Source organism: Dasypus novemcinctus, chromosome 26 (assembly GCF_030445035.2).
Source record: "Dasypus novemcinctus isolate mDasNov1 chromosome 26, mDasNov1.1.hap2, whole genome shotgun sequence".
NCBI lineage: Eukaryota > Metazoa > Chordata > Mammalia > Cingulata > Dasypodidae > Dasypus > Dasypus novemcinctus.
The window spans coordinates 19,177,885-19,205,131 of record NC_080698.1 but is presented as its reverse complement, the minus strand read 5'-3'; the positions used below and the strand labels follow the sequence as shown (position 1 = coordinate 19,205,131).

At 48.1% G+C, this 27,247-nt stretch overlaps 1 protein-coding gene and 1 long non-coding RNA gene across 2 annotated transcripts in view; one reads left to right on the top strand and one right to left on the bottom strand.

Annotated features, from left to right (window-relative positions):
• LOC111762368 (uncharacterized) overlaps nucleotides 1–10,106 on the bottom strand; it is an 11,607-nt gene extending 1,501 nt beyond the window's left edge. The window contains exon 1 of the long non-coding RNA XR_002795493.3: nucleotides 9,780–10,106. This is a non-coding gene — a long non-coding RNA (uncharacterized lncRNA). The remainder of the gene's footprint in view (nucleotides 1–9,779) is intronic.
• On the top strand, nucleotides 8,641–27,247 carry DNASE1L3 (deoxyribonuclease 1L3). The gene is made up of 8 exons (XM_004450700.5): nucleotides 8,641–9,088; nucleotides 12,849–12,937; nucleotides 16,694–16,783; nucleotides 17,342–17,454; nucleotides 19,895–20,007; nucleotides 22,218–22,375; nucleotides 26,678–26,774; nucleotides 27,075–27,247. The coding sequence occupies exons 1-8, from the start codon at nucleotides 8,948–8,950 to the stop codon at nucleotides 27,186–27,188; spliced, it is 915 nt and encodes a 304-aa protein (XP_004450757.1). The 5' UTR covers nucleotides 8,641–8,947; the 3' UTR covers nucleotides 27,189–27,247.

Genomic DNA, 27,247 nt, shown 5'->3' with positions numbered 1-27,247 from the left:
AGTAAGCACCTAGCAGGACTTTGTGCAAGGCTTACATTATGCAGGCTGATACGCAGACTCTTGCGAGTTGGGGGAAGCTCAGGAAATTTCTGCCGAGAACCCTTTCCCTTAGAAATGTACTTCATTTTAGAGATGACAGCTCACCACAGCTGCGGCTACATTTGAACACAGGCTGGTTGGATGTGACTGGGTCTCCATGGAAACACAGCTTCACCGACTTCTGCTTCCACTCTCTGAGAATTAATTTCAAATATAGTTTCAGGACTTTATCTGAAGCCCATTTACACATGAGAGCTCTAAGGCAGCATAGAGTAATGACTGAACACAGGTTTGACTCTCTGGCAGACTTGACCCTGCTGTCTGTAAAGTATATACTTCTGACCAGTTGCTTAGTCTCTCTGGGTCCCTGTTTTCACATCTACAAAATAGCAGTAATAAAAGTAAGAATAAGTAAGTGTCATTAAATTCTTAAGCACAAACTAAGCATAAGCTATTATGTCTCCTCTCCCATCTCCCCTTTCTCCTCTTGCTACCCCCAACCTTGATAGTAGGGTAAGTAACCAACTTGTCCTGCTTCCCAGGGACCCTCCATTCAGGATGGCTGGTCACCTTCCCCCACCCTGCAGTAAGCCAAGTCCTAATAGTCTTGATGCAATGGTAGCCAATGGGGCTTGAGATGGTTTCCCTGTAAGTTTTACATTCCTAATTCAAAATCGTAAGAGTTTTGGGGTCAATGGATGTAGAATGATATCTCAGAGGCTCAGAAAGTTAAATCCAATTAACTATTTAAATTTGAGCCCTCACGGCCAGGGCTGTCTTAGTCATCTTTGTATTCCCCACCACACTCAGAAGAGTCAATTGGGGAGGCGGATTTGGCCCAACGGATAGGGCGTCCGCCTACCACATGGGAGGTCCAGGGTTCAAACCCAGGGCCTGCTGACCCGTGTGATGAGCCGGCCCACGTGCAGTGCTGATGCACACAAGGAGTGCCATGCCCCGCAGGGGTGTCCCCCGTGTAGGGGAGCCCCACTTGCGCAAGGAGCGCGCCCCGTAAGGATTGTCGCCCAGCGCAAAAAAAGCACAACCTGCCTAGGAGTGGCGCCACACACGGAGAGCTGACGCAGCAAGATGACACAACAAAACAAGGTACAGATTCTGGGTGCTGCTGACCAGAAAACAAGCAGACGCAGAAGAACACACAGTGAAGAGACACAGAAAGCAGACAACTGGTGGGGGAGGGGGCGCACTGGCAGGGCCACGTAACTGTTATGTGGCAGGAAAGAAGTGGGATAGAAGATGACCACATATGCACGCTCTGGTGCAGAACAGTCCTGCCGTGCGCTTCCAAGCCATGAGACCTGGAGCAAGTGACTGACCCTCTCTGAGCCTCAGTTTCCTCTTCTGTAAAATGAGAATAATAATAGTACTAGGATGGTTGCTAGGATTAAAGACCTACTACTTATAAAGAAAATGTGTAATACGGGGCCTAGTAAAGCCCAATATCCATTGCCGCTATTGGTGTTTTTAAAAAATTATTATTTTTGATGTGCTTTAACATAAATACCCCACATGACATCGTTCCAAGGGGAAAATACCCCCCAAATCAACAAAAGGCAAAGAGGAGTGGCAAATAGCAATCTCTCAGTAAATGTCAGCAACTGTTATTAAGAGCTTTTAAGTCATGATCTGCTTCCTGGGCCAAAGACTCACCCAGCTGCCCTGAGATTACTGGGAGAAGCTCATTTAAGAAAATTCATGAGACACACTGTGAAGTAATATTCCCTTTCAAAAATGCATCACCTGAATTTAATCATGGGGCAACCCAAAGCCCAAAATATGAGAGCTTCTACAAAATACCTGGCTTTAAAAAATGTCAAGGATATGAAAGACAATGAGGGAAGTGGAGTTGGCTCAACGGATAGAGCATCCGCCTACCACGTGGAAGGTCCACAGTTCAAACCCAGGGCCTCCGTGTGGAGCTGGCCCGCATGCAGTGCTGATGCACACAAGGAGTGCAGTGCCACGCAGGGGTGTCCCCCATGTAGGGGAGTCCCATAAGGAGAGCCGCCCAGTGCAAAAGAAAGTTCAGCCTGCCCAGGAGTGGCGCTGCACACACACAGAGCTGATGCAGCAAGATGAAGCAACAAAAAGAGACACAGATTCCTGGTGCCGCTGACAAGAATAGAAGGGACACAGAAGAACACATACAGCTAATGGACACAGAGAACAGACAACTGGGATGGAGGGGAAGGGGAGAGAAATAAATTTTTAAAATATATAAAAAAAAAAAAGACAATGAAAGGACAAAGAATGGTTCAGATCCAAGAAGTGACTGTTATGGGGGAAAAAGAGTTAAATTGTATTTGAACTTTGTATGACCTGTTCCTTATTGTAAATGTTGCAGTTATTCCTTATTGTAGATGTTGCAGTTGTTCCCTCTTATTGTAGACGATTTTGCAGTTCCGATAGCAAATAGCTGCTTGGTAGTTTCCAATAAATATGATGTGGAAACTAGGGTAGAGGCTCTCAGTTCCAGAAACTGTGAATCCCCTGGTCCCAGCTTTGTTTCCTTTCTTGTGTCTTTCTCTCTGTCCATTATTTCATAAAGTCCTGCATTGCCTTCCCTTTGAGCCAACATATCACTGAGCTGATCTTAGTACTGCTATGTGTGCATGCATGGATTGGATCCTAGACCAGAAAGTAAAGAAAATCACTATCAAGACATTATTAGAGCAATTGGTAAAATTTGAATAAAGTCAGTAGGTTAGGTAATAATATTTTATCATTGCTAAATCTTCTGGTTTTGATAATTGCCCTGTGATTATGTAAGAGAATGTACTTGTCCTTGGGAAATACACCCTGATATATTTAGGAGTAAATGGACATGATGGCCCCAACTTAATCTCAAGTGGTTAAAAAAAAACCTAATGTGTTTATATAGAAAACAAAGGAAAAATCACATGCGGCAAAATGTTCATTGGCGGAGCTGGGTGAAGGGTATGTAAGAGTTCTTTGTGCTATTCTTGCAGCTTTCATGTAAGTTTGAAATTATTTCTAAAAATAAATCAAATGAAGCTAGAAAACGACTAAACCCTTAAAAGACACTAAGAAATGCCATGTGGTTATGCAAGCAGCCAGATCTCTGCTCAGAGCCACGAGCAGCAGCCGTGAGAAGCCCCCACCACTTGGTCCCGTTTCCTCCCTGTCCCCTCTCGTGGGCAGCCTGGAGAAGCCACCTTTCTATTAATAGGCAGGTTTAGACGCTGCCACGGAAACAGGGACAAGCTGTCAGCCAAGTCTGCGCAGGTGGCGATGAGAGACAGGCAATGGGTCCGGAGCAGTGCAGCACGGGGGCTGGGGCGGGAGGCAGGGCCAGGCCAATGGCATCGCTTCACCTGCCGGCAGCCCTTCGCCTGGATGTCTCACGGAGGGGCCGGGGCAAAGAAGGTGAACTTGGCTCCCCAGAGAGGAGCTGTGCTCGTCCCCAGCCAGAAGAGGGTGCTGTTTTCTCCCGTGTCATCCCCTGAGCGGCACCAGCATGCTGTCGACTCCAGATGTGCCCACGGAGTGGTTTCCAGATGTGCCCCCGGAGTGGTTTCACAGATCGGCAGGCCCCGGGGCCCAGGGAGGTGAGTCAGGCAGATGTAGGATCAAGTCCTGTCTTTATTTCAAATTTAAATATTTTTTTCATCATGGATTTTAAATTAAGTTTGCTTTTTTCAAAATACTGTATTAAATATGCTTTATCTCGATTACGGAGGCTTTTTGACAAACTTTGCTCCCGAAGGAAGTGCCTGACTTGCCTCAGCCTAGTCCCCTCCCCCCACATACCTAACCCATTAATTGCAATACCACCGGCTCAGGGCTTGCAATTGGCCTGAAGTTACATGGGCCCTTCTGTAAAGAGAGGCCTGGCCAGGGGAATTAATCTGGAGGCCCACCTTTGACCTCACTTCATAGCCAGCAACTGCAGCCCGCCTTCTTTTTCTCCAAGTCTCAGTTTTCTCATCTGTAAAAACGGGATCGCAGTTCCTTCTTTGCATAGTTTATTGTGAAGACTGAGTATCATACTGAGTACCCTAAGGACCAGGCACTGTGCTGAGTCTTTTCTTTAGTTATAAATGCAATCTTTGCAGCTCTACCATATAGGAGCTTATATTATTCCCATTTTAAAGATGCAGAAACGGGCACAGAGAGGTGTAGTTATATGTCCAAGGTCAAACAGCCAGTGAGTGGACGTGCATATGCTTTAACCTCTACATGCATCCTCAACATGGGGTGGCCCCTCCCTCCCCCCACCAGGGGACGTGCGGCAATGGCAGGAGACAGTTTGGGGTGTCACCACTGGGGGGGGTGCTGCTGGCATCTAGTGGGTAGAGGCCAGGGATGGTGCTAAATGTCCTGCAATGCCCTCCCCATGGCTACAAGGGACTCTCCAGCCCCCAGACATCAACGGCGTCGAGGCCGAGAAGCCCCCTCTAGCCTGCGCCCCCGAGGCCAGCACGTTAGTGGGGACTGAGCGCCCAGCGCTCCGTGAAGGGTAGATGACGCCGCGGTGGAGTGGTTGTTCTTAGCTTTCATCTCTATGGCCTGGGGTTGCCCTTAGTTTTCCAGGGAAACCGATGTCCCTTGGTTTAGCACCCCACGGAGGGGTCGAGAACCTGGGGCTCCGGAGTCAGGCCATGCCTCCTATTATTCATTCAGCACTATTCACCGGGCACGGGCTATGTGCCACACTGTCCTGGGCAGTGTGGACGTGCCCAGGTGCCCCTGCGCCCACAGAGATGTCAAATGAGGAGACAGACATTAGACACGGAACCACACAGGCTTGTGGCTCACAGTGCAGTATGATATGTGCCGGGAAGCAAAGGGCCCGCAGGCCAGGGAAGAGAGCAAGAGGGGACGCCCGAAGGGGAGGGGTCGCGAAGGCTTCTTTTCAAGCTGAGACCTGGAGGGGGAAGGAAGAGCCTTGCAGGAGGAGGGGACAGCTGGCAGGAGGCCCTGGGGCGGGAACTGAACGCCAGGCAGTGCCAGGGAGGGCCGAGGCGGGGGTGGGATGGGGGAGGGCGGGGTGGGGTGGACAGAGCCATGCCACCTGGCAGGAGTGGGTGGGCAGAGGCCAGGTGACCGGGGCCTGGGGGCCGCTCGGAGGAGTTTGGTCTTTATATCAAATGAGGAGCCTCTGACAGGTTTTATTCGGAGCAATGACAAAGCCAGGCCTGCCCTTCAGAAAGGGACCCCCTTAGACGAGCACAGCTTTGGGCGGAAGACGCCGTGGGAGGTGGGAACCTGGAGCCCGCTCCCCCAGCTGGGACCCATCACCTAAAGGCGGGGCATGGCGCCCTTACCCGACCTCAGAAGATGCACCTTCCCTAGCCCCCAACCCCAAGCCGGTAGTGAAACACGATGACTGGAGCGATTTGCACACATTACAAGACCGTGGCTGGGGCTCAGGCACCGCAGTCCCTGGAAACACCTGCCGGGGCCCGCAGCCGGGCGGCTGCCAGCCGCGGGGAGTTTCCCACTGGCCCCTTGTTTCCTTCTGCTGCTTTTTTTTCATGACTCAGGCTGTGACACTTTCACTTCCCCTGGAATCTCCATCCTGCCTTCCTCAAATTCCGAGGTATTCTTTGCCCCCTTGCGCTGGCCCCCACTGGCTCCCATCCTACGCGGGCCCCATGGTGAATGGCTGCAGCTACTGCTGATGTTTTGTGCTGATCTGGGGCCATGTGTCTGAAGTCCTGAGCCTCATCTCTGCCCATTCACAGGCATGCATAGGACGCTTGGGCAGGGACTTATTGACAAGGACGAGCGCTTGAGGCGTTGAGAGAATCAGATTGTCCCAGCACAACCAGGAACAGTATTCCCGAAGTGGGAATTCCTCAAGATAGTGAAAAGAATTCCAAGGAGATTCATGGACCATAAATTTGGGATACCGTCTTTCAATACAGTTAAGCAGCTTTCTTGATTACAGGACTTTTCAGAGCATTTAATATGCCAATGTGCATTGTAAATCTCCAAGAAGGAGAGTTGCATATGTGTCTTTTTTTTTTCCAGGAGCACGTTGACTAGTATTTGCAGGTACTAGCCCTGGGAGACGTCACAATAAGGCTAGCTCAATGCTACTAAACGGCTGAAGGATGAAACCTCGCACAGACTCAGCACGTTCAGCTTAGGTCAGTCCATTGTCTGCCTTTCCTTGCAGGCTCTAAGCTTCTGGAAGGACTGTCCCCAACTCCCAACAATAGAAGGATGGGCCAGAAGATTTTCCTTTCCTGGGCTATCCAGTGCAGGCTTGTTCACTCGGACCCTCTGCATTACCACTTGCTGGGGAGCTGGAGGAGGGGGCTGGGTTTGGGGGTGGCGGTAAAGCTTCCCTTGACTCAGTTGTTCACAAAGACAGAAACCATGTCTGCATGGACAATGTTAAACCTGCTTAAAAAGAACAAAAAGTTGGGAAGCAGACTTGGCTCAACGGATAGAGCATCCACCTACCACATAGGAAGTCCAGGGTTCAAACCCAGGGCCTGCTGATCCATGTGGTGAGCTGGCCCATGCACAGTGCTGATACGTGCCAGGAGTGGCGTGCCATACAGGGGTGTCCCCCGCGTAGGGGAGCCCCACGTGCAAGGAGTGTGCCCCTTAAGAGAGCTGCCCAGGAGTGGCGCCGCACACACAGAGAGCTAACGCAGCAAGATGACACAACAAAAAGAGACACGGATTCCTGGTGCCACTGACAAGAATGCAAGCAGATACAGAAGAACACACAGTGAATGGACACAGAGAGCAGACAACTGAGGGGGCAGGGAAGGGGAGAGAAATAAATAAAAAATAAATCTTAAAAAAAAAAGAATGAAAAGTGCTTAGCACTTTTTTATGTTTGCTTTTTAATTACTAAAGAAGCACGTTTTTTTGTTAAAAAAAAAAACTCAAGTAATTCACAAGTGTATACAGTAAAAGGTGGAAGTCCTCCTTTCGTTTCGTCCTCCCTCACCTCTCCACCCCCATCCCCGGCCCAGAGTGTTCCTTATTAAGGTTTTGATATGCCTGGTTTGTTGACTAAGAAGCCTGGTCTGGAGTCAGAGTGGCTGGACCTGAATCCCAGCTTCGCCAGCTACTTAACTATGTGTCCTTGGATGCAAACCCGTTCAGTCATTTGTAAAACAGAAGAACTAAAGTAAGGGCTTGGAGGAATACTGCGTGAGATAGGACGAAGCCTGCATCAGTTAGAGGCAGCTAGCTTGGACACTTTCAAAGTCCAATTTCCATCCATTTATAAACGTCCAAAAATCCATTAGCAATGAAATATGCTAATTACAAAATGTGTTAAAGCTTTTCAGACTGCTGATGTGAGGGGGTTTTTTAAGGCTTACTGAACAGTTTCTATGCAGAAACAATTCCTCAAGGGTTTACTTTATATTTCAAATTAATATTCAAGTTATCAGACTCGCTTTACCCTACAGCTTAGTTTATTTTTGATGTAAGGAGCTAAAAACTTTCTCAGGACTCTGATGAGTCATTATTACCTTAGAAAATGCCAGGCTTAGATATTTGGCTTACAAAAGTTCTTATTCTATTTATAAGTCCAGCTAGAATTGCCAGATAAAATACCAGATAAAATAGCATCCCTTATTTTTGTTTGCTAAGTCCAGCACACTTATACGATTAATTTTAAGTTTTGGTTCCATATATGCACATTTTAAACTTCTTTTATAAATTTAATATACTCTGTTTCCTTTAAAGTTCTTCAATTATCTGAACTAACAAAAACAAAACCTTTTATGGACACTATATAATTCTTCTAAGGTCAATAAAGTTATAAAGCATGACTAACCCAAGTCCTTATAAATGTTCCATATACGTAATAGGATTTCAACTTAAAATCACAAATCTAAACCACTCCTGCCAATTGCACAATGTATATTGGAATTACAAGACACAGTTTAACAGGCTAAAATCTCCCACAAGTTAAACTTCATAAAATATCAAATATGTACAGATTCCTTTCATAAAAGACCCAAAATTGTATACCACATTCTGAGACTTTTCATGGAAGAATTTTCTTTGCAGAAGTCTGGAAATCTAACCCGGAGTTTATAACTTGATTGGATCTGGCATTTCTTTTTGCTTTTCAGAACTTCATATCTTTCTGCCTCTCTCAAAATCATTTTGCTAGGCCTGAAATCGTACAATTCTTGCAAAAACTTCCTTTCTTGGGGTCACACACCTCTCACAGACAGTTTGAACCATGGATCTCTCCAGGAGCTTGAACTTGACTATGTGTGCTCCAAGTCCAAAGGCGTTTTGCTGGCCCTGGCCCATTCTAGCAGAGCAGCAATTCCTCTCCCTGGCAACACACTGCCAGTATTCGACATGTTAAATCATGTACAGTAAGTTGCCCCCCAAATTGGGGCAACTTGACCTTAATTTATTTCCATTAGGGCCCTTAGAGGGCTGGCGTTGGGTGTGTCTGGCGACAGCTGACCTCCAAACGCTGTGACAGCAGAAACGCCGCAGTTTCCCACTGCCGCCTGCCCAATTGTCCCCCAACAGAAGCGCTATCGCCCCAGATGCTCTCTGGGGTGGGCCATTTCCGAGTTCATCATCAGGAAATGGCACTGGAGAGATGAGCAGACGTCAGAGCTGGCTCGGGGGTGGGGGGAGGAGAAGGGGGTGTCCGAGGGACTCTGCCGAGGATAGAGCCCGAGTTGGGCAGGCCAATTTCCTCACCAGGGCGATAAAAGCAGGGACTCCTAGAGTCCAGCCCATTTCCTTGGGGAATGAAACTCAGGACCTTCGGTTCCTCAGAGAAGTGAAAGCAGCCACCAGGAATCCTGTCATTCCTGTTATCTGAAGGCTTTATAAATCAGCCGAGCCCGAGGAAGGGGCCCCATCTTGCTCTCCAACCACGCGGGGCTCCCCCCGAGCCCTGAAGCGAGGACCCAGGATGCCCGCGCAGCCGGCCTCCCTGCTGCTGCTCCTCCTCTCCATCACCAGCGCCCCGGCCCTGAGGATCTGCTCCTTCAACGTGAGGTCCTTCGGCGACGCCAAGAGGGAAAACCAGAACGCCATGGACGTCATTGTAAAGGTGAGCCCCTCCCCGCCGGCACCTTCCCGGATGCCCCCTCCCGCTCTCCCCACCGCCTGGCGACTCCGAAAGTTAATTAGAGCTTCGGACAAAGAGCAGCAATTACAGCAACTACTTCACTCTCTGTGCCCCGGGTCATCACCTGTAAAATGGGCGTGATAGCGCCTCCTCGTTGGACTGTTGCGGGGGACACAGGAGCTGGTGAATGTGAGGCCCTTAGAGCAGAGGAGGGCTCACAGTAAGTTCCAGGCGTTGCTGGAACGACTGGCCATCATGATGATTGCTTTTACCATTTACTGAGGGCAGGGCAGGCACTTTACGTGCAATTTCATTTCTTTGTCCTTGTGGGGCCGGGTTATTATCCCCAATGCAGAGGTTAAATGGCATCGTACAGCTGGTGGGTGGCGGTGGGTGCCGGCCCAGCCTGGGCTAACCCTTAACCACCAGCGCACCACCTTTCTCTCCTCCCTGCCCCCTTCCCTTTCTGTCTGCCTCTATCTCCCCGTCTCCCAACTCTCCATTCCAGCCTCTCTCTCCACTCAGATAGCACTTCCCTTGGGTCCCACGACCAATGCCTGGAGCCCTGCTCACATTTCTCTGCAGTCAGTTGACCCTTGATCCTACAGGTTGACTTACTTTGGACGCTGGGAACTAGAAACGTCCCCAGGACTCTGAAGGGGGTAGATATTACCTCAGGGAACCCCAGAGGCACCATGGGGTGGTGGGAGGCCGATGGGTCCACGCAGCCCTGGGTTCGGGTCCCGCTCGGCAGCTGGGTGAGCTCGGCAGGCCCCTTCATTTCTAAGCCTCCGGTGCTTTTCAGGGAAATGGGGCTCCCTTCCCTGCAGCCCCTGCCGGCTGGGAGAATTCCAGGTATGTGAGGCAGAGCCTGGACGAGGCAGGCGTTCGCAGGTGAGAGCTAGTGGTGTTGTTATTAGGCAAAGCAGACCTGGGTGAGGACCGGCATGCTCTGTTCCGACTTAGCCGATCCTCCCAGGCCAGGTCGGCCCTGCCCTTTGGACGGTGCCCAAGGCCCTCTCGATGTTGTTGTTTCGCGGTGACAGCCATGCCAAGCCTGTGGGAACTGTGGCTCCCTGGCTTAACAGGGGATTCTGACATGCAAGGAGACTATTCTCCCCACTTCCTCACACAGGGCCTAATGGATCCGGGGTGGCTGTTGAGTTCCCTTCACCTCCCTCACTTGCCAACCTGGGAAATGTCACCGCAGCCTTGAAGGCTGTATCTGTGTCCCTTGGCGAGTCCATGGCAGCAGGTCTCCCCCAGCATCCCCCTGTGCTGCGCACCCTAGGGGCCGACCGGTGGACAGCCCATCACACCCTGCACCAAGAGCTCGGTCAAGGCCTCCGTAGCCTCTCCACGGCCACAGAACCATCCACTCAACAGAGGCCGACCCAAAACACCCGGAGCGTATACAGCTGAACCCAAATCCCAGGCCTTCTGAGCAGTACTATGAGCTAGGTGGCATCACCCCCATTTCATAATTGAGAAAAGTGAGTCTCAGAGAGGTGAAGTGACTTGCCCAGGTTTTCAAACTAGCAAGGGGAAGAACCGACCAGGTAACCCAATTTGATAAGTGGAAATGCCTTTTTCTTCCACCCTTGGTTTACCACTTCGGAGGCAAGCTCAGCCTCATCGTGCTGTTGTCATGACCACCTTCGATGGGAAGGTTGGGAGGCCAGGTCTGCCTCCTCCATCCTGGGTTTGCCAACCAGCACCCGTTCTCCAGATGCCAAACCCTGCCTGCATGTTCTGCTCTTTAGTACGTGTCCTTCAAGAACAGAGCTCATTCATCCAACAGATACTCACCGAAGGTACACTATGTGCTGGCCACATTCCCAGGCACTTGTAATACACTGGTAGTCATAGGAAGCTTTGTCTCCATTTTCATGGCACTTATGGCACATGGTAACGCTCATTTCAGGACTGCTTGCTACATACAGGACCTTTCCTCTGAGAGTCTAAGTTGAATGCTCGGAGTGATACATAAATCAATCTATTTTGCAGCATGGTGACTACCCCATACCATCAGTTTTGTATCCTGGTTTTACATTAGAAATATTTTCCATGTTTCCTTTAAAACATGACTTTCAATGCTATATAATGCTTGGTCCTGCATTTGCCACATACTTGATTTAAAGTTTTCCCATTTGGGGATACTTAGGCTGTTTCCAATTTTTTGCTGCAATGCACCTTCCTCTTTGATCTGTACAATCAATGATGATAAAATTAATTTATTAAAATAAAAATAGAAGAAAGAATAACAAAAAGAAATTAGAAAAAAATTGATTTATTGAGGGCCTCCTATTTGGCTGGCACCGTTCTAAGAACCCACTTAATCTTCCAGCAACCCTGTGAGGGAATGACTATTACCACCCTCAATTTATAGATAAGGAAACTGAGGTGCAGTGAAGTGGATATTTCCTTACAATGGAGGACATTCCTCAAAGTGGGAAGACTGCATCTTAAAGAGTTTTCGATACATGCTCCCAAGTACCTTCTGGAACAGTCAGCCAGTCTAAATGACTAAAGCAGGAGGCTCTCTTATTGAGGGGCTCCCAGCTCATTCTGCTGAACCCTGCATGGCTGATGCCAAGGATTTAAAACCTGTCGATGGAAGGATCTGGACTTTGGGACAAACCCATAGTCCTCTCCCCCAGTCCCTCCTCAGCCTGGGGCAGCTCCTTAAAGGCTGAGCCTCCTGGTGTCGGGGGGGAGGTCCTGGACCAGTGGGTGCTGGGGGCTCTGCGCCCTCTACCCTCTGGAGATGGCACCACAGTGCCTGCTCTGGGGACAGAGGGTCAGTCCCTTACCCTCCTGCTCCATGTCTTTGGTGGCTGTGCGAGGGGATAAAATTAATGATGGGGATGTCCTGTCCTTGACCAACCAAGTCCGTGGCCTTGAGCCCACCAGGATCCAGTGATCACCAAGGGCCATGGGCTTGGGCTGCACGCGGGTCCCCAGGCCGGGGCTCACTCACAAGGAGATGCTCCTGCGTTCTTGGCCCCCTGAGCTCCTCCTCACCTTTCTGGGACTGTTCAGATGCGGCCTGCTCTCTGGAGCCTTCCTTGATCCTCCAGGCAGAAGTAATTGGTTATTCTGTGACCCTCCCACAGGTTGTGACTTTTATTTAGCACAAATTTTTATTTCCTTGCATTGCAGCTAGTTGTTTCCATTTATCTCTCTCCACCATGAATCTTTGAGAGCAGGGACTGTATTTTAACAGTTTAGCATTTGGGCTTTGAAGTCACACAGACTTGGGTTTCAAATCCTGCCTCTGCCACCTATTGGCTGTGTCATCTTGAGCTAGTCACTCACCCTCTCTGAGCTTGGTTTTCTGCTTTGTTTGATGGGCTACTACTCATAGTCTCTCACAGAATTGCTGTGAGGCTCTCAATAAATGTTCATTCTTATTATTATCATTATACCTCTATATTTCTGCACTATCCAGTGTGGTGCCTTTCACTTATTAAAGGCTTAATAAATATCTATTGTTGTAATTAACCAAGCAAAATGGAGAGGTAGAATTTGCAGGGGTCAAAATTGTGGGTTCTGGGCTTGGATTGCCTGGGTTCAAATTCTGTCTCAGCTACTTTCTAACTGGATGACTTTAGGTAATTTGCTTAGCTTTCCCTGCAGTAGTTAACATATAGTAAATGCCCAATAGAAGGTTTTATTATTATTAATAATGATATTACTATTAATAAATGGCCTCAAACACCTGGGCATTCTCTCTCTGCAGGTCATCAAACGCTGTGACATCATGCTGCTGATGGAAATCAAGGACAGCAGCAACATGATCTGTCCTCTGCTGATGGAGAGGCTGAACGGGTAAAGACTGGGGGCCAGGGCCTCTGGGGGTTCGAGGTCAAATGCAAGCCCAGGGGAACTGAAACTCGAGTGGGGCCAGCTCTTACCCTGACCGTCAGCTCACATGGCCAGAGCTGCACAGATTCCAACCCTGTCAGTCACGGACCTGAGAACTTGCAGCTGGCTGGTTTTTTGGTTTGTCTGTTTTTAGGAGGTACCGGGGATTGAACCCGGGACCTTGTACATGGGAAGCAGGCATGCAACCACTGAGCTCCACGTGCTCCCATCAGCTGCCTGCTTTTAATATGACAAAGCAAAACAGGGGCAACAGGTCAGGACAGAGGGTGAAATGAAAACAGCATGAAGCAGGGCTAAGCACTACTGTTGAAAAGAAAAGATGGAATACCAACAGGAGAAGAAAGTTTCAATAAAATTGTATGTCCACTGGCAGCCATGAACTATCATGCTGGCTACAGAGAAAGGTAGAGCTATGCATTCCAGCATGGAAACATGGCAGCAGTGCACTGAAGAAAGCAAGCTCAGACTTGTAGGTAGAGTAGTCCATTTCAGTCATCACATGAATTACATATGTAGAAGTGTGTGTCTGTGTTTGGGCATAAGAAAAAGACTGGATGGATGTGCTCCAAATTGTTAGTCATTACTTCTAGAGGGTGCGATTGGAGGCCACTATGGGATGGAAGGGGACGGTCACTGAAGCAGTGGGGAACCTTTTCTTCTTATTTTATATACTTCTATGTGATTTGAATATTTTATGTCTGAATTAATTCCCTAATTTAAAAATCAATAAAAACCAAAAAGTAATGCCCTCAAATAGTTTTAAATGACACTAGGTGATATTGATGATTTATATTCTTTCTCAAGAATGATCAGCAGACCCACCCATCTGAAAAATCATCTCAGAGAGTGAATTAAAATTGCATAACCAGGGAGCCGGTGTAGCTCAGTGGTTGCATGCCTGCTTCGCATGTACCAGGTCCTGGGTTCAATCCCCAGTACCTCCTAAAGACAAAAAAAAGAAAGCACAACCATATGCCCCAGATTAGCAAGGATCTGTATTTTAGCATGCTTCCCAGGTCATTCTGATACACCCTAATTTTTAAAAACCTCTAATATATTGTTTCTTTTGCAGATAAAACAATAAACTAGAGTACACAAAAATATGTACCATGTAGCTCAATTATGTTAAAGAAAACTACAAGTAAAAGATCCAAAGGAAATGCACTAATAAGTTGAAAGTGGCTATCTCAGGGTACAAATTTACAAGGAATTTAAATGTAATTTCTTCTACATATTTTCTGTATTTTCCATATCTTCTACAATGAGAATACTACACTCCTCCACTCTTCTTCAGGCACTGAGATTATTATAGCAAACAACTACCACCACCCAGATTTAAAAAACAGTAACATCTGGCCAATATTATCCTTTGGTAATTTTTGAAAAGTCACTTTTTTTTTTTTTTAAATAAACGGCAATCCAGACTCTCAATACACACAGGGAGGAAAGCTCTGGACACTGTCCTTTACATAGAGGCCTCTTGGGCTGGCCTTACCTTCCGCTTGACCTCAGTTTCTCATCTGAAAATAACTGGTCTTAGCAGAGCATCTCCTTCTGAGCCTCGGCCGGCCTGTTTTAATCTAATTTTGACGCTGAAAGAGAGAGTGTAGCCGGGTTTAGGAGCCAACGCTCTGCTCAGACCCCCCGGGCTTGGGTCCTGGCTCTGCCGTGACTCAGGCAAGTTACTGAATTTCTTTATGCCTCGCTTTACCCATCTGTAAAGGGCGGCTAACGATAGCACCCACTTCCCTGAGGTTGTGCTAATGACGTTAAATCATGCCGTGTAAGTGGTTTGATGGTGCCTGGCATGTAGCAGTGCCCAGTACGTACGAGCGGTTTCTAATGCTAGTAGAGGAAGGGAAGGAAGGACTGCAGGGGCAGGCAGTGGTCCCGGGTACCGCGTGTAGCTGCTACCACTGATGCCCTAACCAGAGCCAGGCGTCCCGCTCATCGATTTGCAGGTCTGACTGGTGCAGCCCCCACAACAACCCTGTGGGGTAGGTACTATTACTGCTCCTGGAAACCTGAATGAACAGAGGCACAGGAAGGAGGGGCCTGCCCAAGGTCGCCAGCCTCTAGGTAGCTGAGCCTACCATGGAACCTGGCTCCCTCCTGGCTCCAAAGCCAGCGCTCTCTTCTGAGCCCCACTCGGCTTTCCTCGGAGAGGCCCCGGTCAGCTTGCAGGAGTGTGGGGGACAGAGGGGACAGGTGACCTCCAGCCATTGCCCCACCGTTGGTCTGGGGCAAGTCTTTCCACCAGCAGCCGCCTCAGCCTTGATCTCCTCGACCTGCCGTGCGTGGACCCGAGGCAGTGCCAAGCCTCTTTATTCATCCGCTCAGCCCCTGTGAGCCACGAGGGCCCTTAGTCACCTTGCAGCTGAGTCACTGCAAGAAGTTTGCCAATCCAGGGCTTGGCAGGCTAGATTCAAAACAGGGCCAGCCTTCCCAGACTGGGAGCCTGGCCAAATCTGTGGTGCGCATACCTGGGGCCCAATGGCGCATCTGCTGTCAAACACATATCTGAAATACCAGGGATTTCTGTAGTGTGTAAGGTCACCCCAAAATACCCCTTCTGTTTTTTACCACCAAACCCGAGAATGTGCCACAGTTTTAGACATGCCCTGGATCTTTTTGTGGGCAGATGGAGTGAAACTGTGTCAGGCTCTACCCAGGGTGGAGTTACCAGCAAGTTTGGCAAATGCTCAGAGAGTCTCAGGTTTACCCAGGGAGATTAGGGGTGGGGTCAACTGTATCTCCAATCTCCAGAACATAAACAACAATTGATTCGAAATCATGGTTCCCAGGCTTGTGAGAAAATGCCTGGTGTGAGAAAATAATCCTAGGGCTGGAGTGTGTGATAAATGCTCAGGAGCAGTGCATGGATGGGGTCACCCTACAAGGTTTACTCCACCAGGAAGTATGAGCTGCAGCCCCAGCCATGGGCCAGAGTGGAGGTGGGGACTGATTCTGGTTTGAATCTTCTGTGGCCTGGAGGGTCTCCCACACGTGGGCTTGAGTGAGTCAGAACTGGATCCAAATCCCAGTTTTGTATTTGCAGACTATACTTTACAAGGGCAAGAAATTACAGCTGCAAAGGTCCTGGCAGGTGTCACATTGCCAGTCAATGATGGCCCTTCTCACTAGACTCAAAGAAGTGCCTTAGTCTCCAGGCTGCTATGACGAGTACCACACATGGGTTGGCTTAAACAACAGGAATTTATCAGTTCATGGTTTCAGAGACTAGAAGGCTTGCTTCCTCTCAGCGTAATCTTCGGGTTCCTCAGCTTTCCCACCACATGGATTTGCCTTCTCCTTTTCCTCCGGGTTCTGTTGACTTTGATTTCTGACTCCTTCCCCATGTCCTTCTCTGACTTTGTCTGAATTTCTTCTGCCTGTTGAAGACTCTAGTAATCAGGTTAAGGCCCACCCTCATTCAGCTGAGACACACCTTAACTAAAACAGCATCTTTCAGAGATCCCATTGACAATGGGCTCATATTCACAGGAACACAACGACCAAGAACATGAGTGTTTTGGGGGGAATATAATTCACCCTATCACAGAAGCCAAGATTTGATGACCAGTAGCCCTTCCACACAATGCCGTTGGGCGGATGGGAGCAGATCGGAGAGAGGGGAACGTATGCAGTGTGGGAATGTTTACTCTTGAAGGAGAAATGAGGACTCTTTATGTTTTCCAGAAACTCAAGGAGAGGCATAACATACAACTATGTGATTAGCTCTCGTCTTGGAAGAAACACCTATAAAGAGCAGTATGCCTTTCTCTACAAGTGAGTATAATCTATGCTTCCTGGAAGATAGTCTTCTTATAAATTACGATTGTGACTTGAATCAAAATGCATACCTTTTTTTTCAAAACCTGATTTTCCTTCTCAAAGCCCTTCTCAATATTGATCAAAACAATTGCTGTCAAAATTGGGTCTGATGAGAAATATTAACTCTTCAAACTAGAAAGCACAAGCAGCTTCCTAACACATTACTTGTCTGGCTGGATTAGTGGTTGCTTGGATTAGGGGTCCTTTCTTCTTCATAGTTCAAGTCCTGGTCCAGGAAACCTGGGTTTTCCAGCATTGCTGACTCATGAACTTCATATCCTTGGCTTCTTCCTGCTCATGATTTTTTAAAACTCCTAACATTGAGTTGTGGGTGCCCCAGATAACTAGTTTGGCTCAGGCCTTCAGTTCCCAGAGGGCCCTTGTCATTGAGAAGAGTTGACCCAGTCTTGCTCTTGAGCAAAAATCCTTTCCAGCTAACAAAGTCAGGGAAGCCTCAAATGGAGCGAGAAAACAGAACTGACTGTTGGGAGGGCTTCCTGTTTCCTCTTCTAGGGAAAAACAGGTATCTGTGAAGAAAAGCTACCTCTACCACGACTATCAGAATGGCGACCCAGACGTGTTTTCCAGGGAGCCCTATGTGGTCTGGTTCCAGTCGCCCCACACCGGTGAGACCCCAGGCCCCTCCCACCCATGGTGAGAGTGGCCAGACCTCCCAGGGACCCCATGAATGGGCAGCAGCCCAGAACGTGAGCTGCCACCCCAGAGTTCTTGCAGCATCTTTAGGGAGGGGTTCGGTCGTGCAGAACTTCTTTTAATACCTGAATGCAGAGGATGCGGTTTAGTTTGATGGCACCAGCCTCGCATCTCAGAACATCCCCTCTCAAGACCTTCCGAGCCCAGCACCCTCCTTCTGGAATCAGTGATAACTCTACTCTCTTTGGAGCATTTAGATTGCTGGAAATTATTTACCACAATTTCTCAGCCCCCATCAAGTACAACTATCCTTTAATTTTTAAAAGTTTCAAGTGATGCCCAGCTAAGATGAATCTCCAGTCTAGAGTCTTACTCTCCCGCCATTCTCTACATAGCAGTCTCCCCACAGGCTGGGGGTAGAGGGGAAATCCAAACAGATTGCACCCTAAAATCTAATAACAATAGTATTTATATTATCCATTAACAATTATTGATCCCTGATGAAGTGCCAGCCATCATATTTGCATGGCTTCCACTGCAACATCTCTACAAGGTGGGGACTCAGATTATCTCTCCTTTACAGTTGAGGAAACTGACACTCAAAAAGGCAAGGTCATTTGTCAAAGGTCACCCAGATATTGAAGTGGACAAGCTAGGGTTTTAACCTGCGCTACCATCTTGGGTAGTGTGATGGTAATCATTATGCCGCACTCAATGGATGTCAGGAATTAAATTTAGTTTGCGGATTGGAGCTACATAGATTCAAAGAGTTGTTGAGCACCTACTATGGGCCAGATCCTGTTCCAGGACAAGCCAGACAACTGCTCTTGTTAAGTTATATTGTAGTTGGGGAGACAGATGATGACCAAATAAAAATATGCAGCTCTAAGTATGTACACTCATATTTATATTACACAAATAAATCATTAACTATTTTTGCCCAGGGTTAATTAGGTCATGGGCAGAGTATTTCTTCAGGACAACAAATATGAGAGAACAGTGGGGAAATTCCCGGTAGAAAAATAGGAGGAGGTGGGGCTACTGAGGGCAAGAAGTGCCCGTCAGGGAGCACCTGCACTCATCGTCTTCGTCAAGTACACGATTCGCTTTTGGCTGGCCAGCGCAGGTGTTCAGAGAGGGTTCCCCTAAATGATGCTTCCTCCTCAGAGAGGCTCAGAGGTGGGAAAGGGTGCCGCAGGGAACCAAGGGATGGGATCCATGGAGTGGAGGCACAAGGAGGAGAGCAGGCAGAGATTGAGGGTGGCTAAGTGTGGGCCCCAGAGACAGGCTGCCTTGGTCTGCATCCTGGCTAGCTCCTCACTTAGCAGCAGTTAGTCTTTTCTTTTTTTTTGATAAGTTGTTTTTTTATTATGAAGATACATAGATCACACAAAATGTTACATTAAAAATATAAGAGGCTCCCATATGCCCCACTTCCCACACCACCCACTCCTCCCACATCAACAACTTCTTTCATTAGTGTGGTACCTTCATTGCATTTGATGATTACATTTTTTGTTTGTTTCTTGTAGTGTCTTTTTTTATTAAAGTTAATAGATCAGAAAGAATGTTACATTAAAAAAACATTAAAAACATAAGAGGTTCCCGTATATCCCACTCCCCACCCACCACCCCATCATTTTTGTAATTGGTATTTTTTTAAGATATATACATCACACACAAAAAAGTTACATTAAAAAATATAAGAGGTTCCCGTATACCCCCACCTCCACCCCACTCCTCCCACACCAACAACCTCCTCCATCATTGTGGCACACTCATCGCGCTCGGTGAACACATTCTGCAGCCAGCAGCTAGTCTTGAGTGGTGACCACCCAGCAGCTCCCAGCTCACAGCAGGGCTGGGGACCCAGGGGCAGAATGTGGGAAAAGCCACCGAGGAGGTGCTCAGAATGTGACGGCTGCTCTTAGCAGGTGGGCAAGGCACAGGTTCCTGGTAGGGGAGGTTTTTAGACACTCTGCACAAGACCACTTTATTTTAAAAATAACTTTCATGGGATTTCTTCCAGATTAGAGAAGAAGTATAAACTAACAAGCCTCAATTTTTCAAGTTAGAAAAAAATAATTTCCTTAGTCCCAAAGCCCAATAGGCTCATTGGTTTTTATGAAGATAAAAGACAGGTTTGCAAAAAATGGGAAAATAAAAACACCCACCATATGCCAGCAAGAAACAGTGTCAACAGCTTTCTCTTAGGCATGACGGGCAGGTGGGAGAAAAGAGGCTTTCATTATGGAAAAAACAACCTAATGACCCTGGTGTCATTCAAATCCCAGCGACGGGCTCGGCCCTTCTGGAAATGGCCTTCTGGAGGGAGGGCCTGCACCCCTCGAGCAAGGTTCCTGTGATCCCGACGGGGGACATGTGCGAACTCCCTTCTTTCCTGTCCCCCAGCTGTCAAGGACTTTGTGATCATCCCCCTGCACTCCACCCCGGAGACATCTGTCAAAGAGATCGACGAGCTGGTTGACGTCTACATGGACGTGAAACGGCGCTGGAAGGCCGAGGTGACAGCGTCTGTGTTTGTCCACCGCCCATCTAGCAGGAGCAGAATCTTGGCCTTGAGGGGCACGCCTAACCCCCTGGGGAGGAGGAGGGGGCAGGGCACGGGGCAGGCCACCACCCCTTTGCAGCCTCAGTGCAGGCCCTAGATACCTCTCTTGCGAAACCTGCCCACCTACCACCCATGACGAACTTGGGACTTCATATACTGCACCAGCAGTGACGGTTTCCAATAACCCCGAGAGGTAGGTCCTTTAAATATTCCCACTTTGCGATCGAGGAGGCTGAAGCACAGAAAGGTCAGGAATCTTTTGGTTGCAAGTGACAGAATCTCAAACTGGCTCATAAAAAAGGGGGAGTAATTTATTGGTCTGTGTAACAGGAGTAGTTCAGGCATAGCTGGATCCAGGCCTCAGACAAGGTCATCAGGGCTACCGTCCATCTCTTGGCCCTCCTTTTCTCTGCACGGGCTCCATTATCACGCCAGTTCCAACCTTGCAGTAGCAAAATGGCTGCCTACAGCTCCAGGCAGACTGACAAATTCTGCTTCCCAAAATGCAATGAATGCCCTGGGATTGAGTCTCATTGGCTCCGGTTGGGTCACATGTCTGTCCCTCAGCCAATCGCTGTGGACCAAGGGATTGGGATGCTCTGACTGGCTAATTCTGTGTCAGCTCCATCAGACCTCATGGACTAACGGGGAAGGAGAGCGGTTTCCCAAGGAAACGTGGGGTGCTGTTTTCAGCAGAAGGGGGAGTGCATGCAGCCTCCATCCCTCTCGGCCTCAGTTATTTCCTCATCTGAAAACGGGTTGCCACACCCTGTGGCTGTGTGGGCCCGTGAAAGCTCTTGGCAAGTGTGGAAGTGCCCGAGAGGCCCCTCCATCCACACACCTCTTTCCTCCTTTGGGGATGCGACTCTCGCCATCCCCCTTCCGCCTCCTCAGTTCTCTGCTCACAAAGTGCAGAATGTGTCCTGATTTGGGGACACAGTTCTGGCCGGGGAGGCCTTGGAGAACACAGGGAATGCATTTCATTGCTTTTTGGTAAATAGCAGGGCAAAATGAAGACTCCGTTATTTATTCCTTCCTTAGGTTATGAATTCAATCAGTCAGCAAGAAATCGATTGACCATTTGCCAAGATTAGGCTCTGGGGACACGGTAGTGCCACAAGAGTGACCCAGAGGGGAAACTCCTGTGATGGGGCCCCCCCTGAGGTAGTTTGGGGACAGTTCTTGACTTCACCACTTGGCTTCCCAGTTGTGTGGCCTTGAACAAGCCCCTTAATTCCCCTGATGCTCAGTTTCCACAGCTGTAAGTCGGGGTTAATGGTCTCTTCTACCGCTAGTGCTTCTCGTTGTGCGAGGGGAATTAAATTGTACAAAACCCTTAACGCTGGGCCTGGCACATAGTGAGCGATCAGTAAATCACGCCTGTTATGAGTAAGTGAGACTTGCTCGTTTAACAGCCTGTCCTCAGATGCTCCCATCAGTCTCAGGGGAAATCATGATCACCCAGGTCAGGTTAAAGGTTTCTGAAGAAAACTCCAAAGTCAGCAAAGCCTCAAACAATAGCGCAAACAAGGAAATCCAGCGCTTCCTCCGAAATGAACATCCTCAGTTCTTTTCCGAAAGCCCTGGAAAGAAGAACCCTCCCGAGACCTAAAGTTTCTGTCGGTCGCCTTGGAGTGGAGGTGGACAGCTGGCCATGAGGCCCTCCCTGTCCCACCCCGTCCCCTCATCTAATAGAATTTCCACAGGAACAGGGTCCTGACCTACAAACAATGGGAGAGAAAGAGCAGGGGCAAAGCTGCCAAATACCCCACCCAAGTTCATTTTTCCCGCGGAAGCGAAGGGCATTGATTCATTCTTCTGTTCACACCTACAATAATTTAAGCCAGAGACAAAAGATGTGAGGGAATATCTGAGCTGGATCCTTTGATCCCTGCCTCACTCTGCCAGATGACAGCAGCAATGCTTGCTGAGTAAGAGCACGGGGAGCAGCTCCAGCCAGCGTCCTCCTTCCCGAGAAGGCCACCCTTCCTGGTACGCACCCACCTGCCAAGTACTCACCAAAACCGTGACTCAGTGTTAAACCGTGGCTCCTTCTTTTAAAAAGCAAAAAGAAAGGAAGAGCCTGCATTGCTCCCGGGCGTGGGAGCCACAGCCTTCTGCAGCTACGCCCACCAGGTGACGGTTCCAAATGGTGTCTTTCAGAATTTCATTTTCATGGGCGACTTCAACGCAGACTGCAGCTACGTGCCCAAGAAGGCCTGGAAGAGCATCCGTCTGAGGACCAACCCCAGGTTCATCTGGCTGATTGGGGACCAAGAGGACACCACGGTCAAGGAGAGCACCGACTGTGCCTATGACAGGTACGAGCCCCTGCAGTGTGCATTAGCAAAGGCCCCTGAGCCGGCAAGCATCCTCAGGGCACGCAGCTTGGAGTGCAGGGGATTCAATTTCAGGCCCCTTCCCCCGGTACCATGTGCAATGTTCAAACCACGTGGCCTTGTGCAATGGCTTTGGACGGTGTAGGTTAGCAACAACAAGCACGGGTTCAAATCCCGACTCGACCACTCCCCAAAAGATTCCCGACTCTACCACAAACCAAAAGATTTAAGCTCTCTGCGCCTTGGTTTCCCCACCTGTAAAATGGAGCTTGTAGTAGAGATGATGAGGCTTAAGTGAGGGAACCTATGGACAGCTGCTAGCACAGGCATACAAGTGGTCAACACATCCACTGGCTGCTCATTACTCCATCGCAAAGACAGCACAAAGCATTCACCCCGTCTCCTATCATTGGGCATTAGGCAGTTTCCAAGGGTTTGCCATTACAAACACCTCTGCGATGACTACTGGCTATTTGCCTTTTGTGGATTTATTATTTTCTCAGGGTAAAATCCTAAAAATGAGTCCAGTCAGTGCAAGAGCATTTTCACTTTTAAAGTTTTTGCTGCAAATTCCTAAATGCAAACAAATGCATTAACATAATAGCACTCCCTTGTATTTGCCAGGGCTCTTTGGGGATTTTCAAGCCACTTTCACTTTACTCCTTAAATCAGCAGTGAGGTGGGCGTGCCTGAACCGTGTGAACTTCCCTCCAGAGCAGAGACCACAGGCCGGGAAGCGGCTCGGATGCCTGGGCCCAGCGCTTACCCAGCTGCTGAGGACGCTGCGGTGGCCAGCTGGGAGAGGACAGTTCCCACTTCTCAAGCTTTGAGATCTGGTTTTCACTCCCACCCCGTGACCTCCTTAGTTCCTCTTAGAGCTTTCAGGGCAGGCGCTTCCTTTGCAGAAGTCACAGAACCAGCTCTCAGAAGTGCCAACGGCCCTAGCACTGGGGACATCAGAGTCAAGGTGGGAAGTTACAGGGGAACGAGCTCCTACGCTTGACTCCCACCCCACCCTACCCCACTGTGAGGGGCTTCCAGCAAGGTCAGTTGGAGACAGCTGCTCGTCCACTACCCACGCCCCCTGCGTGACCTTGGGTAGGTCAAGTTCCTTCTCTGGTCCCATTTTTCTCCCCATGCAAACAAGAAGGGGATGATAAAAAATAATGATTTGGAGAACAGTAAATCACAAGGAATGATGTTCACAGTAGATCAGATGAGGTGGAGAAACAGGTTTAAACAAGTGTTTACTAAAAGGATCCCCCTCCCCCAATTTTAGAAACATATTTGCCAAAGGATGGATTACATGTGATTTTTAAAAGATTGTTATGTTCCTGCTCTGAATTTTCTATTTTCTAATCACAGCATGTATAATTTTTATGACTTTTAAAGAGCCATAAAAGTATTTTTAAGAAGCAAAGTTAGAGGAGATAGTCTCAGTACCCAGTCTTTATTTTGGGTCCAAATATTTATTTATTGAGCACCTATCACGTGCTGAGTACTGGCAGATAAGCAAAAGCACCCAAGATCTGGCCGGTGACCTGGATCAGCCTCGGGAGTACATAACATGAAATGCTGATTCACCGTGCACATAGCTAAAGGAGCCCAAAATGTGGGCGAGCCTGAACTATGTTGTCTTTCACCATCTGGGTCTGAAAGAATGACCTTAACAAATCTCCAGCCTGAAATGATGAGTTTACTTTCAGATAGAGTCACAAGTTAGCAATGGATCAAAGGACATTCTCAAAAAAGTGATAAGACCACCTACAAAATGGGAGAAAATAATGTGAAACCATATATCTGATAAAGGTTTAGTATCCAGAATATATAAAGAACCCCTACAATTCAATAACAAAAAGACAACCCAATTAAAAAATGGGCAAAGGACTTGAATAGACATTTCTCCAAAGAAAAGACACAAATAACCAATAAGTACAGGAAAAGACGCTCACCATCGTGATCTGTTTCAGTTTCCTGGCTGCTAAAGCAGATACGAGACAAGGGGTTAGCTTAACCACAGGAATGTATTAGCCCATGGTTTCAGAGGCTAGATGGCTTGCTTCTTCCCAGGGTGGGTATCTTCTGACTGGCCAGCACTCTTGGGGTTTCTTGGCTTTTCTGTCACAAGGCAATGTACACAGTGGAATCTTCTTTCTCTTCTGGGTTCCATTGACTTCCAGCTGCTGACTGCTCCCTGTGGCTTCCTTCTGTGTCCAATTTCCTTTGCTTATAAGAGCTTCAGTCATATTGGCTTAAGGTCCACTCTCATTCAGTTGGGCACACCTTGACTAATAGCACCTTCAAAGGTCCTATATACGCATGGGGTCACACTGACCAGACCAAAGAAGGGTTAGAACCTGCACATGCCTTTTGTGGGGGACATGCTTTGATCCCCAACACGAACCATTAGGGAAATAAAAGTCAAAATCACAGGATGCCCCTTCATATCCATTAGGACGGCTATTATTTAAAAAATGGAAACTAGCAAGTTTTGGAGAGGATGTGGAGAAATTGGAACCCTCGTGCATTGCTGGTGGGAATTAAAATGATGCAGCTGCTGTGAAATTTAGCTTGGCAGTTCCTCAAAAAGTTAAACATAGAACTACCATCTGACCTGGTAATTTCACTTCTAAGTATATAGTTCAAAGAATTGAAAGCAGGTGCTCAAACAGATACTTGTACCCCAATGTTCACAGCAGCATTATTCACAAGAGCCAAAAGGGAAAACAACCCAAGTGTCCAACAGATGAATGGATAAACCAATGTGGTATGTCCCTGCAATAGACTATTATTCAGTCATAAAAGGGAATGAAATTCCGATACATGCAACAAGACGGGTGACCCTTGAAAGCATTATGCTAAGTGAAATAAACCCAACACAAGGGGACAAGTACTGGATTTGATTTCACATTTACATGAAATATCTAGAAAAGGCAAATTCACAGAGACAGAAAGTAGGTTCGAGGGAAGGATGAATTATTGTTTAAAGGGTCCAGAGTTTCTGTTTCGGGGGATGAAAAATTTTAGTAAGGGAAAGTGATGATGGTGGCATAATATTGCATAAGTAATTAATGCTGCGAGTGGTACATGTAAAAGTGGTTGAAATGGTAAATTCTATGTTATGCATGTGTTACCATAACAACAGCAACAAAACATTGATAACTGAGGTGTTGACGGTGAAGTCAGGCACCCAAAACATCCCGTCGGAGTCACGGGGAGTCGGTGGATCCTCATGAAATGGGGGTTTGACTCCCGTGTCATTCTGCCGCCGCCCAGTCACCCTCATAGAGTCAGACTGCATCACCCCTCTCGGGTTCCACTTGAGTCCATGTTCCCAAAACTCCAGTCACTTAAGTACCGTGTTCCCATCGCTTCTCATCACTTGCCTGTCACCTGTACTATTGTTTCTCTTTATGTTTTCTTTAAGTCTACTCCATAGACTTACTGAAATAAATTACTTTTAAACAAAAACTTCATGATACTAAGGTAAATAGGAAAAAGATCATTTGCCATAAGTTGAAGGCTTATGCTGAAGTTAAAAATAAACCCATGTAACAAATGTTCTGCACCAATGCAAGGCGGTGGTGTGGGAATCCTGTATTGTAAGCATAATTGTTCTGTAGCCCCACAACTTCTCTAATGAAGAAAAAAATGAAGGAAAAAATAAAGGTGGAGAGGGAGGGACAGGGAGAGGAAGAAGTCAGGAATAATGACCAGGCATTAGTCAAAATTGCTGAAAGGTAGGAGCCACACAAGTGTCCCTCAGCAAAAGAAGGGGCCAACAAAATGTAAAAAACAAAACAAACCCTCCCAATGAAAACTCAGCAGTGCTCAGTTCTGCCTTAATTGTCTTGCCTGCAGAGAGCTCCGACCTAGTGGCCTGCTCTCTCTCCAAATGAGAGGACAGGGAGGCACGAAAGACAAGCCAGCCCCTAACTGAGAATTTCTCCATGACCTCATCACAAAATTGAAAACATAATTGAAAAGGAACAACAGTTTTCTCAGTATGCAAGTCATTGGATGGGATGTGGTGTCCACAGGTCACGTAAAATCTCCTCGTATCCCACCAGGGTCCCCACCGACAGTGGGAAGCACTGGCCGGGAGCCCGCAGGGCCACGGGGTGGGGGGGGCTGACTCTAGTTAGCAGTCTCAGGAGGGTCAGCAGCAAAGCCAAGTGTGGACCTTGAGCACCGCAGGGAAGGGCCAGGGTGCTCAGGCAATCCCGACGGGCAAACGCAGGCGTGGGTGGGCTGACGTGACCGCCTTCCCTCCCCTTGCTCCAGGATCGTGCTTAGAGGGCAAGAGATCGTCAGAGCTGTGGTTTCCGACTCAAACCACATCTTTGACTTCCGGAAAGCTTATCAGTTGACGGAAGAGGAGGTAAGGCTGCCATCTTGTCTTTCCCGGGAAGTTGGGTTGGTGCCACCGTTCAAGGTCACCATTGAAGACGTGACTTTGGGCCATTGGACCATGAGCCTCAATGCCTACGGCTTGAGCATCTGCCTAAGTTTCAGATCGAGCTGCTCCGGGGACGATGCTCCCGGACTGGGTTCCATTGGGTGACTTCAGGCATTTCATCTTCTCTCCATGACCCCGCATTTACTCATCAAGAAATAACTTGTCAAATAGTCTCCCAGGCATCTCCTAATTCCCCAAGTGATCTCTCTTCTCTCCTCACAGGCCCTGAAAGTCAGTGACCACTTTCCAGTTGAATTTAAACTGCGCTCTTCAAGAACCTTCACCAGCAGCAAGAAATCTGTCGCTCCAAAGAAGAAAAAGGCCTATCACCTCTAGATACGAGAATGCCATTTATAACCATTTCTCACCTCTAAATAAAACAGCTTTAACAGGTA

Coding starts and splice junctions, on each gene's coding strand:
- DNASE1L3 (XM_004450700.5), top strand. CDS start 8,948: ATGCCCGCGCAGCCGGCCTCCCTGCTGCTGCTCCTCCTCTCCATCACC. Junction 16,784..17,341: donor CAGTATGCCTTTCTCTACAA/GTGAGTATAATC, acceptor TTCCTCTTCTAG/GGAAAAACAGGTATCTGTGA. Junction 20,008..22,217: donor AACGGCGCTGGAAGGCCGAG/GTGACAGCGTCT, acceptor GGTGTCTTTCAG/AATTTCATTTTCATGGGCGA.